Genomic DNA, 12,376 nt, shown 5'->3' on the forward strand with positions numbered 1-12,376 from the left:
ATTCCTTCTTTTATATTTTCAGGCAGCACCGAAGCTCCTGGCGAGAAAGATGCTTTGGAGCAGGAAGTGATGGACGTGGAGGGGGTGCACCTAGAGGAGGGAGCGCCACCCGCGACCCCCCAAGGGGACGAGTCGGAGCTCAGCCTAAGCTTCCAGGGCTACGTGGCCGAACTGCGCCAGTGCCAGAGCCGAATGAGAAACGCACAACAGAAGCCGCACGGCAGCGTTCACCTGGATGAGCCAGACTGCAAGGCGGACCTCTTCAAGGCCACTGTGGTCTAGTACCTCCCAGCCCCCAATCCACTGCTGCACTTTGAAAGCCCCAAGGGAAGGATCAAACAATTCTGCATTTACAAAGACATCAAGGCCTTCCCTGAAAAATGACATGTTATTGTAAATTGCAATTCTGGTATTTTGGTACGTCCAGTTGGTGTCATTGTTTGTTATTTTGGGGTATAGCGTGACATTTCGATGACAAGCAATGAAAAATGATAACTTTTAAGACTGCATATTGTTTCTTTTGTGGGTGTTTGTATTAGTTTCTTTAATTTAGTATGGCCATCATAGGTCGTTATCAAAACCCTACTATTTTTTTAGTTTGATTTTGAAAATAATTGATCACATAGTTTTTGATTTGATACTTTCTCAACCATCCAAGCAGGTTAATTTTTAATAAATTTAATAGGATACATTAGAGGCTAAAATTAATAAATTAATTATATTTTTATTTCCCCCAACCATAATTACTCCAATATTTCCTTTTCAAAATGTTTTATTTGAAGAAAAAAAAGTTTATTGTATTTTAGTATTTTTTATTATTGGTTTATTTTTTTTAGGATCATCAAAAATAATTCTTCCTTTGTGCTTCCTGTATTGATTCTTCTGGCTGAATATTTCCTGTCCTTTCTGCTTCGGTGATTGAAGTTGTCAATTAAAAAAAAACTGATGGCCGTCAAAGTCTTTTTTGTTTTTTTTGTTGTTCAATGAAGTGTAATGAAGTTTGCTTAAGTATCCCAGTCATCTTTTGACATGAATGTATTAGCATCTGGATTTGGCCATGCTGACAGCTGGAGGAGATTAGAGGTTGGCTAATGAGATTTTTTTTTTACATAGCTTGTCATTGCAGGAATGTCCAGAAAGCCACCCCCCAAAAACAACAAAACAAACAAAAACAACTTTTTGGGCTACTGTAGAGAAATTTTAATGCCAGTCCAACATAAGGACCTACTCCAAATTGCATAATACAGGTTGAGTGTAAAAAAAGAAGTTTTAACGTTCTGAAGATAGTTGTATTTTTTATGGGAAAAATAAGCTCTGATGTTTAAAAGAACAACAGGGTGAAAAGTTGCAATCATGGGAGGATTAAGTCACATTTGATGAAGACAAGATGAAGTCAAAATATTGTGATCCTAAAATCAACATAATTGTAGTAATATGTTTCCTTTTATTCTGGAAAAGACTCCTTTAGAAATAAAAAAAGCAATCATTATGCGATTGGAAAAAGTCTGCCAGTTTTTCATCATTTGACCAACTGTCATGATGAGTAACATTTGAGATACGAGCGAGCGTGAGACCCCCACCACTGAAGGGAGCCAGCAACCACACAGCTGCTAGCTATCATTTTGGGATTTTTAAAGATTGAAATGGAATGTGCACATGCATTTTACTTGCGACTGGTCGTAATTTTGGGACAATTAGCTACGCTAAAGTTGTGTTAAGTCTTATGAGACAACCAGGCATACAGTATATGTGTGTGTGTCTCCCATTGGCTAACAGTAGGCGCTGCAGGGACGTTTTAACTTCTGCTCAAGGCAGCCATTCGCTTCCGGTTGCTAAATAGACTGTTAGCGGAACAAAATCAGCTTCTCGACGCCCAGACAGGGGCTTCATTTCATGGACGCCTTCTGCCACTCAAGTACGGCCATGTCCGTCACCCCTTACAGAAAGTTTCTGAACGTGTTGGTGTGGCGGTGCGTCAAATTGGGATTAACTACTTATTGACAATGCCAACTGGAAGGATTTCCGAATGGTGCGTATTGCGCGGAGGCAAGGAGACTGTCACGGTTTCCGAGGTTGTGATGGTAGTGGATCCCCAATAAAGCAGGCAGGAGGGAGCAGCAGGATATCATTAAGTCATTCGAACAGAAAAATACAAAGTATCAAAGAAAACCATGAGTAAAAATCTGCCAAGATGAAAAAAACCTGACAGGGTGCAGAAAACACATACACAGTACAATGACCCGACACCGAATGGTCGTGCCGGGAGTCCTTTTAACTGCCACTGATGAAGACGACCAGCACCTGTGCAACTGAGGGCGGGGCCGACAGCACTACCCGTTGGTCGCCAACCAGACCGTGACAGTCTGCCGCTGATCGGAACGACCAGCACCTGTGCGAGTGCAGGCAGGGCCAACAGTGCCACCCGTTGGTCACCATCCAGATCGTGACAGAGACACTTGGAGATAATCAAATATGAACGGATAAGAAGGTCCACGCTGAATTAAATGTCGTGGCTTGGTGAAATTTTCAAAAGTTGGACTTTGACAAGTATGGTACGCCCACACACCTATCGAAAATGTTAGGGGCAGAAAATAAATGAATGGATGGATAGAGTGACAAATTCGAAGCACCAAAGCTACAGCACGGAGGTTAACTCTACAACGGAGCATGGCCATGTTTGACGCATGATTTTCCAATGGGTGTTACCCACTGGAGTGGCCAGTGGGAGTGGGGAGGAGTAAGGTGAGCTAACACTTAAAATTTGTTATATAGGAACTCAGTAGCAATTAGCAATTTACAAAGCAGCCAGAAGTCATTGTGATTGTGTAACTTAATGACTGATTTAAAATGAAAACAGAACACGAGAAAAAGTGCATGGAAGCTACTCATGTGTTCATTCTCTTTAAAGTCAGCCATGGAAAGGCTAATGGGGATACATTTTTAACTCATTCACTGGCATTCCCGAATTTGTTCAGGTTTTGTTTTTTTCTTGCGGGGGTGGCGATAAAGCGCTGGTCAGATCTCTGGCAATGTTTTTCCACTTCCACAAGGGGGCAGCATTTGCCTTTTGTTCATGTTAACACTTTGTTACAGTTTCAAATGATGTTAAAGCGCTATATAAGTATAGAATTGTATTTTGCACAGCCACCCTCTTTTAAAGCTCATATAACTCCAGACCCATATAACTTAGGAATTAACTCTTTTTTTTAATGAAAGAAGAGAGTCTAAGGTTTCTTACGCTGAATTGCACGTTGATGCAGTCCTAAAACTCAATATTCTGTGGCTCCTGCAATTTGAGTGAAAATGACCAAAGCCCTGGCACATTTTTGCACATCGTCTGGCAGTGAATAAGTTAAGGGGTTGAAGTGGGTCGTAGCAAAGATGTTCACATACATTTTGGGGCCGACTGATCTCTGTAGTTTTGATGTTATTTGAGATACAGTATATTTAGAAAAAAATTAAAAGGACACAAAGTTTCTGGTCGCTCTGCTGATTCTCAGGGATTTGTGCAGGGTGGAGGGGAGGAGGACGTCGCCATAGTCCTAATTTCATTCCTGATTTCCTGAAATGAAATTTCCGACCAGATGATCCCATTAAATTTCTACGACCACACGGTCATTTACTGGAAACTTTTGGAATTCACTTCGCTGAATGAGACAGCACTCTTAATTCTTGAAATTACCTCTCAGACTCTGGCTTTCCCTGACGGGTTGAGGAAAACTGTGCTTCTGTTCCAAGGGAGCACCCATGCTACCCATCCACCACACCCACCACGACAACCTCCCTACCTTCCCCCAAATCGTGCAAGAGAGCTTGCAAGCGATGAGAAAAGGCAGAAGGCGCAGAGCGTCCGTGGGGTAAGCATCGGGCAGAGGGCGGCGGCAGAATAAGCCAGGACGTAGGCAAACAAGCCCAAATGACGCAAGGGCTTGACTCAACATCGGACAGGATAATACTTGCAGGGATACTCGTGCGCAAAATCGCAGAGAGACGCTTCAAACTTCCACACATGACGTGAGGGCAGCTTTTGTTTTTTTCCCCCCCCTTCCCGCAGCTCATCGTTACATACTTCCACCATGACATACGGGCTTTTACTTTTTATTCCATTTGTTCTCAGCACACAAGGGGTAAGTCGAACCCACATTAAAACCACATAATAAATAAACATGAACGTTTCTGTGATCAAGTGCGCACTTTACTTTTCAATGTGTTTTCAGCCTGCGCGTGAGACCGTTATCTTCAAACAGCCATATGCAAAGAGTCAAAAAGGTAATGAAACATGTTCTTGCACCTCAAAGCTTTTGGAAAAGAGTGATGATGTTCAGAGTCAAGTGTTCACACTAAAGTCAAAATGTTGCAGAAAAGCTGAGAGGCAAGCATTCGCATGATACTGTCATAAAATTCATTTGTAGGAATACGAAGGGTTTTAAACCCTCAAATTATTGTCATATGGGGATGCTGTGAGACGAACATTCAAACATTTACTACTTACAAAATGTATTGTGAGAAATAAGTATCCCACCTCTAAAAAATGTATCCATCCACCCATCCATCCATCCATCCATCCATCCATCCATCCATCCATCCAAACTTTCTGTCCTGTCTGTCTGTCCGTCCGTCCATCCATCTCTCAGCCCATGGAACAAATTTTGTCTGTCTGTCCATCCGCCCAACAAATTATCTGTGTTTCTGTGTGCCTGTCTGTCTGTCCGTGTGTCTGTATCCGCCTGTCTCTATCTCACTAACTAGCTATGTCTGTGCTATACATACTGTGAGAATGCTGATACTCAAATACGTCTGTGTAAACTCTCAGTCGTACGGGAGTGGTCCATCGATGAAAAGGTTTCTTCAGCCGTCATCTGTACTTCTTTGAAAGAAGTACAGATGACGGCTGAAGAAACCTTTTCATCACTGATACTCAAATGGAAGTTTTGTTTCCTCCACTTATCAGTTGTCACCACATTCGGCAAAGAATGCGCACTTCCATTTCGCCAGGGCGGAAGAATTCATCACCACTGCATCACCGCCATCGCCTCAAGACCGTGGTGAGTCCTCAAGGTGGAGGAAGGGGAAAATAGCGGAGAGTGGCGTAATATTGCATACTCACTACCTGCTCTGCGTTTGATACAATTGGCAAACGTCTGATGGAAAGTTTTCCAAAAGAGTAATGAATGTTTTTTTTTGTCTGACCACAGGTGCTCTCTTACGTCGAATTTCGACCGGGACCGAAAGTGGGGCTACTGTGCATCAGAACGAAGACATCCCAATGGTTACCATTAGTATTTGCACAATGTTTCTAAATTTTGAGGTCACCCAAAATAACTTTGAAAAACTATGGAATCACAGTGTGCAGTGCATTACAAAAATGTGCATGGTAGTTTGACTGCATGCTCTTTTTTGTACTTTTTCTTCCGGGTTCAGGCATTTTGCGACATAAAGCTATGTACAAATCGTAAAATGATCATCGCAAAATAACAAAACAGCCAAAAAGAAGAAAAAAAAAAAGCTGTAAAACTAACAGTTTTAAAAACAATTTCACGCATTCACTTCCACACGGTGTGCAAAAATGTATCCACTCCAGTGTCAGGGTTTTTGTCATTTTAACTCAAATTGCAGGACCCACAAAATATTGAGTTTTAGGACTTCATAAATATTCAATGCAGCGTAAGAAACTTTAGACTCTTTTCTTTCATCAGAAAAAAATATTTTATGATTTATTGGATTATGTGGCACTTTAACAACAGCTGAAGCTGGAACAAAGCGCTAATATCGACCAAAGGCAAATGCTACCCCCTCGTGGAAGGGAACATTGCCAGGTCTGACCAGCGCTTTATCGGCACCTTTCTATGAATGTATATTTTCTTCCTCGCCAAATGCTTATTTTTCTCCAGTCTCTGTCCACACATCGCGAAGGATCACCAACCCGTGTCGATTGAAGCCGTGTCAAAATGGCGGCATCTGCTCGCTCATTCCACAGAGCACCACATTCGAGTGCTCCTGTTCTGATGGCTTTTCCGGAAGACTTTGCGAGCGCAGTGAGTATGCCACATGTGGGAATACGTTCTTACGTTTACAATATACACAGACAACAGTCTAAAGGTGCAACAAAGAAGATCAACCGAAATGGTGTTAATATGGCAAAATGGGAGGACTACTGGCGCTGCAGGGCAATTTTTGGGAAGTTTAAGAAAAGATTTGCATTAAATAAGTAAAACAAAATGGAAACACTAAATGTCAGAGACCCTGTAAATTCCTGCATTGTAAGAAACCGCACAGTCAGGTTTCTTCTGTTTCTTTCACTTTTGTTGCCTTCTCTGTTATCTGTTTTGTTTTTTAGAACAGTGCTACGAAACTGTACACCTGCGGTATTATGACGCGGGAGAGTCTTGGGGCCGCATTCATCTCCGCAACGTGGAACAGTGCACGTGTCTCGGCGGCAAAATCGAGTGTCAACGAGCCCGCTACACAGGTAAGACTCACGCGACGAGACTGTCTTGTTTGCTTTCGCTACCGACACCATACGTGAGCACATCAATTCCATATACTTCACACATGGTCAAAATCTTAACATTTTCCCCACGCCCTTTCTTTGATCATAACGGAAGAAAAGAAATATTATGTGAGTCAGGGTGACTAACAAATGGTATTTTGGGACACACCCACATTTCTATCAGAGGTGGTAAGGAGGGGTGGGGGTGTTGATGGGTATTTACAGTAGAATGGAACAAAACCGCAGCGATGCTTTCACGTGCCCTCAAGCCAAGCTGATCTTATCTTGGGAGTAAAGGAACCCTGATTAAAGCTACAAGTATCACTGAATGGGCACTCACGGACATATTTCGTGGCCATTCCTTATAATGATCAAACCAAACAGAAAGCAAAATGAATTACATTTTATGTATTGACAACAAGTGAATTACGTGGCCTTTGTGAACCCCCTCGCCCCCACCACCTCCCGCACTTGCTGAATGCTAATACAAACGTAAGTTGTCACTGAAATGCTCACATTAGCATAAATAGTGCAGTTGTAGAGCATTTAAGAAACAGATGTGGTGGAATATCATGTTTAGAGAGTCACAAAATTGTACAAATATTTTCAAATCAGAGTCGCACGGGGGGGGGGGGGGGGGGGGGGGGGGGTTCAGGCCTGATTCCAAATCCATTTTTCCTCAACCACATCAGGTTTTAGTAATAATAATAAAAATAATATATAGTCAAGTATGTAAAAATACAAATGTATTACGAGTTAGGTTAAGCAACAATTTATTTGGTGAAGCTACCGTATTTTCTGGTGTATAAGGCGCACCAGATTATAAAGTGCACCCCCAACGAATGACGTATTTTCAAAGTTTCAAAGTTTCAAAGACATCTCTGGTTAAAAATTGATTTTGAGCAGTGTAATATACATGTAATGACATTCACACATTCTTTATCATCCATAAAAAATGTCTATTGGATTCAATTCAGTCACGCACGGATTGACAAATTTCCCTGTTGTGGGATGATTAAAGGCTTTCTGTTTCTGATTCTGATGGCACACTTTTATGCATCCAGCGTGCCACTCAAACCCGTGTCAGAACGATGGAACGTGTCGGTTGATCACAGCCACGGGGAAGGAGGTGTGTAACTGCAAACACGGTTACAGCGGACCGCATTGTAGCTTCAGTGAGTATCACCAAATCTGAAAGTGACTCTTCTTTATTCATTTCTTTTGGCTCCATTTCCAGCATCCTTCTGCCGTACTGAATATATCTCAACTTTATTGCATCAACAACAAGGGGCTGTCAAAGGTGTTAAGGCTGCTGCACAGGCTGGCTGTCATATTTAGCTTTTTTTCCCTTCCTTGCTATGTCACCTTCTATCTCTGACATACTGTATATGTACTCAAAGCTGACAGTGAGGCGCTCTAAAGCTGTCATGCAGGCAAACGTTTTGATGGGTTTCCTTTTTCTGTGGCAACCAGAGCCAGAAAGCGAGTGCTACAACAACCGGGGCGCGAGCTACAGAGGCATAGTGTCCACGACGGCGTCTGGCGCCCGCTGCCTGCCATGGAACTCAGACCTGCTGTACGACGAGCTCCACGTGGGGACTGTGGCTGGTGCGGCCCTCAAGGGCCTCGGGGAACATGCCTACTGCAGGTGTGCATTTTGTGTGCATATGTGGTGACACCCTGCTGATTGACTGCTTTTGTTAATAGCATCCCAAAAAAGGACAGGATTTTATGACAGACAACAGATCTTCATGTCCCCTTTGACAACATCCATAAACCTCCTCTTTGGTCTTCCTTTCGGTCTCTTGCCTGGCCGTTCAAGGCTCAGCATCCTTCTCCCGATATAGTCGCTCTCTCTCCTCTGGACATGCCTCTCATTCACACACATATATTCCGTCTTGCTGCGACTGAAATGGACTTTTGATATTTTTCCCCCTCAAATCATATTATCGTTTGAGAATTTTTTTTTTTTTTGGTGGGGAGGTGAGGCATTAACTCATTCACTGCCATTGCAGAATTTATTCAGGAATTGAAAATATGATAGAGTGAATTTGTTCAGGTTTTGGTTTTTCTTGCTGGGGGTGTCGATAAAGCACTGGCCAGACCTTCGGCAATGTTTTTTTCTGTTTTTGCTGTTGACCGCTATATAAACCAACATGTATGGATTGCATTCTATTTGGGACAGCCGCTCTCATTTCAAGCTCATATAACTCCAGACCGATATAATTTAGGAATTAACTATTTTTTTTTGTTTTGATGAGAGAAAAGAGTCGAAGGTTACTTACACTGCATTGAATGTTTATGTAGTCCTAAAACTCAATATTATGTGGGTCGTGGAATTTGAGTGAAAATGACCAAAACCCTGGCACTGGAGTGGACACATTTTTGCACATCATTTGGCAGTGAGTTCATCGTTTTATTTCAACCGTTTATAAAGGTTAAAATCTGAAATAGTTATATTAATTAATATTATTAATATACAATTAAAATATTAAAAAAATATATCTGGTTGTAATAAATTATGATAGCCACATATTTTCATACATTTTTCCATCATGAAAGGGAAAAAAATCAAAGAAATAAATTCAATAGCATGAACAAAAACAAGTTTTCATCCAAAGAAATAGAAATAGAATCAGAACATACCTCTCTCTGTATGTGCAGGAATCCTGATGCCGACAAAATGCCATGGTGCTACACTCTGAGCAAGGGTGCCATCTCCTGGGAGTACTGCGCAGTGCCCTCCTGCAAGATGCCAGTGTGTGAGTACAGTATATACACATACAGGAAAATGTAATCATAGGAAACATTTTAGCAAAAAATATATATACAGTACTATCTATGACAATAACTAATGAATTTCTTTCTATAGCGTCTTCCCGTAGGATGAACACAAACGCGCTACCCGAATCGGGCGACTCGGACCGTTCTGTGGCAGATAAGCAACGGGTGTGCGGGACAAAACACAAAAAGCGGGTGTCCGTAGCCAGGGGAAGGATCATGGGAGGAAACTCGGCTTTGCCAGGGAGCCACCCTTGGATGGCGGCCATTTACATCGGGCAGTCAGACTTTTGCGCCGGGACTTTGATTGCCTCTTGCTGGGTTATCTCGGCGGCCCACTGCTTTTTCCGCAAGTAAGTCCCAGTTTCTTCGCAAAACAAGTTTCCTGCGATAAAATGATTCACTTTCCTCACTGAATCTACAGTATTACGCATACATATTACTCACCCTAATCTACAATGGGAGTGTTTCATTCACATGCATTTTCCTTGACTCACAAATAAAACACACATTTAAATATGCGTGGGGAAAACACATTTTGGCACAATCCTGTCTAAAACATCCCAGATTTCATAAAAAATACAGTGCACACTTGACCAACTCCTTTTCTCTGATGAAAGAAGACAGTCTAAGGTTTCTTACGCTGCATTGGATGTTTATGTAGTCCTAAAATTCAATATTCTGTGGGTCCTGCAACTTCACTGAAAATGACAAAAACCCTGGCGCTGGAGTGGACACATTTTTGCACATTGTCTGGCAGTGAATGAGCTATGGTACTGTAATGCCTTTGCGTGTGGGCAAGGAGAGCACTTATTTCTGTGTGTATGACAAAACTAAATCAGCATATTTGCGTGTAAATATGATAGCTTCACAATGAATTGCCCTCCATTTCTCATTGCGGCCCTTCATTTCAAATTTTGTAACATTTCCAACATTCTCCATCTAAACCTTCGATGGAAAATTGACAACAAACCTTGCAGAAATTTCCCACCCCTTGGCTACTTAACTCCTACATAGAGAGAATTCCCCTGACTATGTTGTTTGTTTGTAATTTTTGGTGATTACGTTAGCCCCTTGATGTCACAGCTTCGCGTGGTCCTCGGTCAGCACCACTTCAACGCCAGCGGTCCCGACACACGCACATTTGGAGTGGACAAGTACATCTTTCCTAAACAGTTCTCCGTGTTCAACCCGACGCTCCACGACATTGGTAATTTCAAACACACACAGACACTGTTGAATCACAAACTAAGTGACATAATGGGTGCGTACACAGCTGTGCGTCATTGAGCAGCTGCAGCCCTGCATGAACCCTCTCCCCCCCTTCCTAACAAAAGTTTAGCGTTTGTTTAGTTTTTTTTTACCTTTGACCTCCCATTTGGACCAGTTCTCATCAAACTGAAAAAGCAGAATGGTCGCTGTGTGAAGCGGACACCATTCATCAGGCCCATCTGTCTTCCCGAAAATGGCGTGGCCTTCCCGGATAACTTTTGCTGCTGCATCAGTGGCTGGGGACACATGCATGAGAGTGAGTGAGATTACACAATCAGCTTTTCGAAAGGGTTTAGTCCTTAAAAGAACCTCACACACATTTTGAAGCAGAAAAAGCTTTCCAAATATACTTTGTGAATAATTCTGAATACTTTATATTTGAACATCCACTCTGCAACTTACACGCAAACAACTTTAAGGTATTCCTTCAAACCTGTTCTCATAAAATGGCTTGGGCAGTAGTCCAAATAAGATGTCCAGTGTGCTTGCTTCAAACTACTCGTCACTCCCAGTTGAAGTTAAAAGTGAAAAATACATTGAGACATATACTGTGGAGTGCACTAATCTAGAACATATGGGCCCTATTGTTGTTTTTCTATTAATACATGATGTGACCATCCAAACCCCTCGTTTGTGTTCGCTAACTGTGGTTGTTGTTTTTTTTATAAGTGCCAAAGTAAATCTGTTGTCGGACGTGGTTCTGTTTTGTTTTTTAAACAGAAGCAGATCGTTATTCCAATCTGCAGGAGGCGGGAGTGAGATTGATCCGCCATGACACCTGCAGGAGGCCAGAGGTGTATGGCAACCACGTCACCTCAGATATGATTTGCGCTGGCCTCAACGGCTGTGTAGACGCTTGCCAGGTAAGAGATTGACATCTATATAAAGATGGCAAACAAAAAAGGCGATTTGCGATATAAAGTATGCCGATAATTCCCACATTGCAAGATCATACAATAAACTCTTCTGTCGCAAGTATTGAATTGATTGATTTATCTTTTTTAATAATTGCCTTTCAAATATAAGTCTGCCCCAAATTATAATTACACAACAATTTTATATTATTTGCAACTCATCTGACAAGCTAACCCTTCGAATCAAATCCAGATGACTTCATTTTAAAAATCTGGCACCGTTTTTGATATCTGCAGAGCATGATTGAATCAGAGACAAAATAGTTTGGGTACCCCAAAGCACCATAAATGTATTTTCTTCAAACTTTTTCCTTGTGACATAAGTTTCAGTCAAGTGTTAACTCAGCAATTGGCAAAATTTGTATCTTGCAATATGAAGCAATGTGCCAAAAATAAATTTCTTTTTGTATAACACATATGCACTTTTCCCCAGGGGGACTCTGGGGGCCCGCTGGCCTGTGCGAAGGACGACGTCAACTTCCTGTATGGGATCATTAGCTGGGGAGAGGGCTGCGGTCGTTCAGGAAAGCCGGGTGTTTACACTAAAGTGGCCAACTACATGGACTGGATCAATTCTGTGATTAGACGGAAAGCCAAGAAAACGTGAAGGAGTTCGTGACTGGTTTAAAAATAGTAATATTTTCATTTGGTTGTTTTTTGTTGGTGACGTTTATCCCACTGTGAACAAATAAAAAAATTCACTAAGTACTAGTAAGCATTTACTATATCACTCATAAATGATGTTTATTCTTAACTCATTCACTGGTATTCACGAAATGTTCACAAAAATATGACGTAGAGCGCCATTCCCAAATTTGTTAGGGTTGTTTTTTTCTTGTTTGGGTGCCGATAAAGAACTGGCTATGGCTTCTGGCAATGTTTTATCTGTCCACAAGGGGGCAGCATTTCCCTTTTTACC

General features: G+C 41.9%; 2 protein-coding genes across 2 annotated transcripts in view; both read left to right on the forward strand.

Annotated features, from left to right (window-relative positions):
* LOC148902039 (regulator of G protein signaling 12-like) overlaps positions 1–1,477 on the forward strand; it is a 34,379-nt gene extending 32,902 nt beyond the window's left edge. Inside the window, exon 18 of the mRNA XM_088990224.1 lies at positions 23–1,477. Coding sequence (XP_088846350.1) covers positions 23–282 — 260 coding nt within the window. The 3' untranslated portion in view covers positions 283–1,477. The remainder of the gene's footprint in view (positions 1–22) is intronic.
* A 2,269-nt stretch (positions 1,478–3,746) lies between these two features.
* Positions 3,747–12,165, forward strand: hgfac (HGF activator). The gene is made up of 14 exons (XM_088990225.1): positions 3,747–4,127; positions 4,218–4,269; positions 4,952–5,045; positions 5,196–5,269; positions 5,892–6,035; positions 6,338–6,469; positions 7,555–7,665; positions 7,964–8,138; positions 9,155–9,252; positions 9,363–9,624; positions 10,342–10,481; positions 10,659–10,799; positions 11,264–11,406; positions 11,891–12,165. Exons 1-14 carry the CDS (start codon positions 4,077–4,079, stop codon positions 12,062–12,064), a joined length of 1,791 nt encoding a protein of 596 aa, XP_088846351.1. The 5' UTR covers positions 3,747–4,076; the 3' UTR covers positions 12,065–12,165.
* Positions 12,166–12,376: the final 211 nt, after the last annotated feature.

The sequence above is a fragment of the Hippocampus bargibanti genome, linkage group LG02, assembly GCF_051943395.1.
Source record: "Hippocampus bargibanti isolate YZ-2025 linkage group LG02, ASM5194339v1, whole genome shotgun sequence".
Taxonomy (NCBI): domain Eukaryota; kingdom Metazoa; phylum Chordata; class Actinopteri; order Syngnathiformes; family Syngnathidae; genus Hippocampus; species Hippocampus bargibanti.

Bases quoted from the DNA above. Each gene is read 5' to 3' on its own strand.
- hgfac (XM_088990225.1), top strand. From the start codon at position 4,077: ATGACATACGGGCTTTTACTTTTTATTCCATTTGTTCTCAGCACACAA. The intron at 7,666-7,963 runs GTGAGTATCACC...TGTGGCAACCAG, and splicing joins CGGACCGCATTGTAGCTTCA to AGCCAGAAAGCGAGTGCTAC. The intron at 9,253-9,362 runs GTGAGTACAGTA...TTCTTTCTATAG, and splicing joins CTCCTGCAAGATGCCAGTGT to CGTCTTCCCGTAGGATGAAC.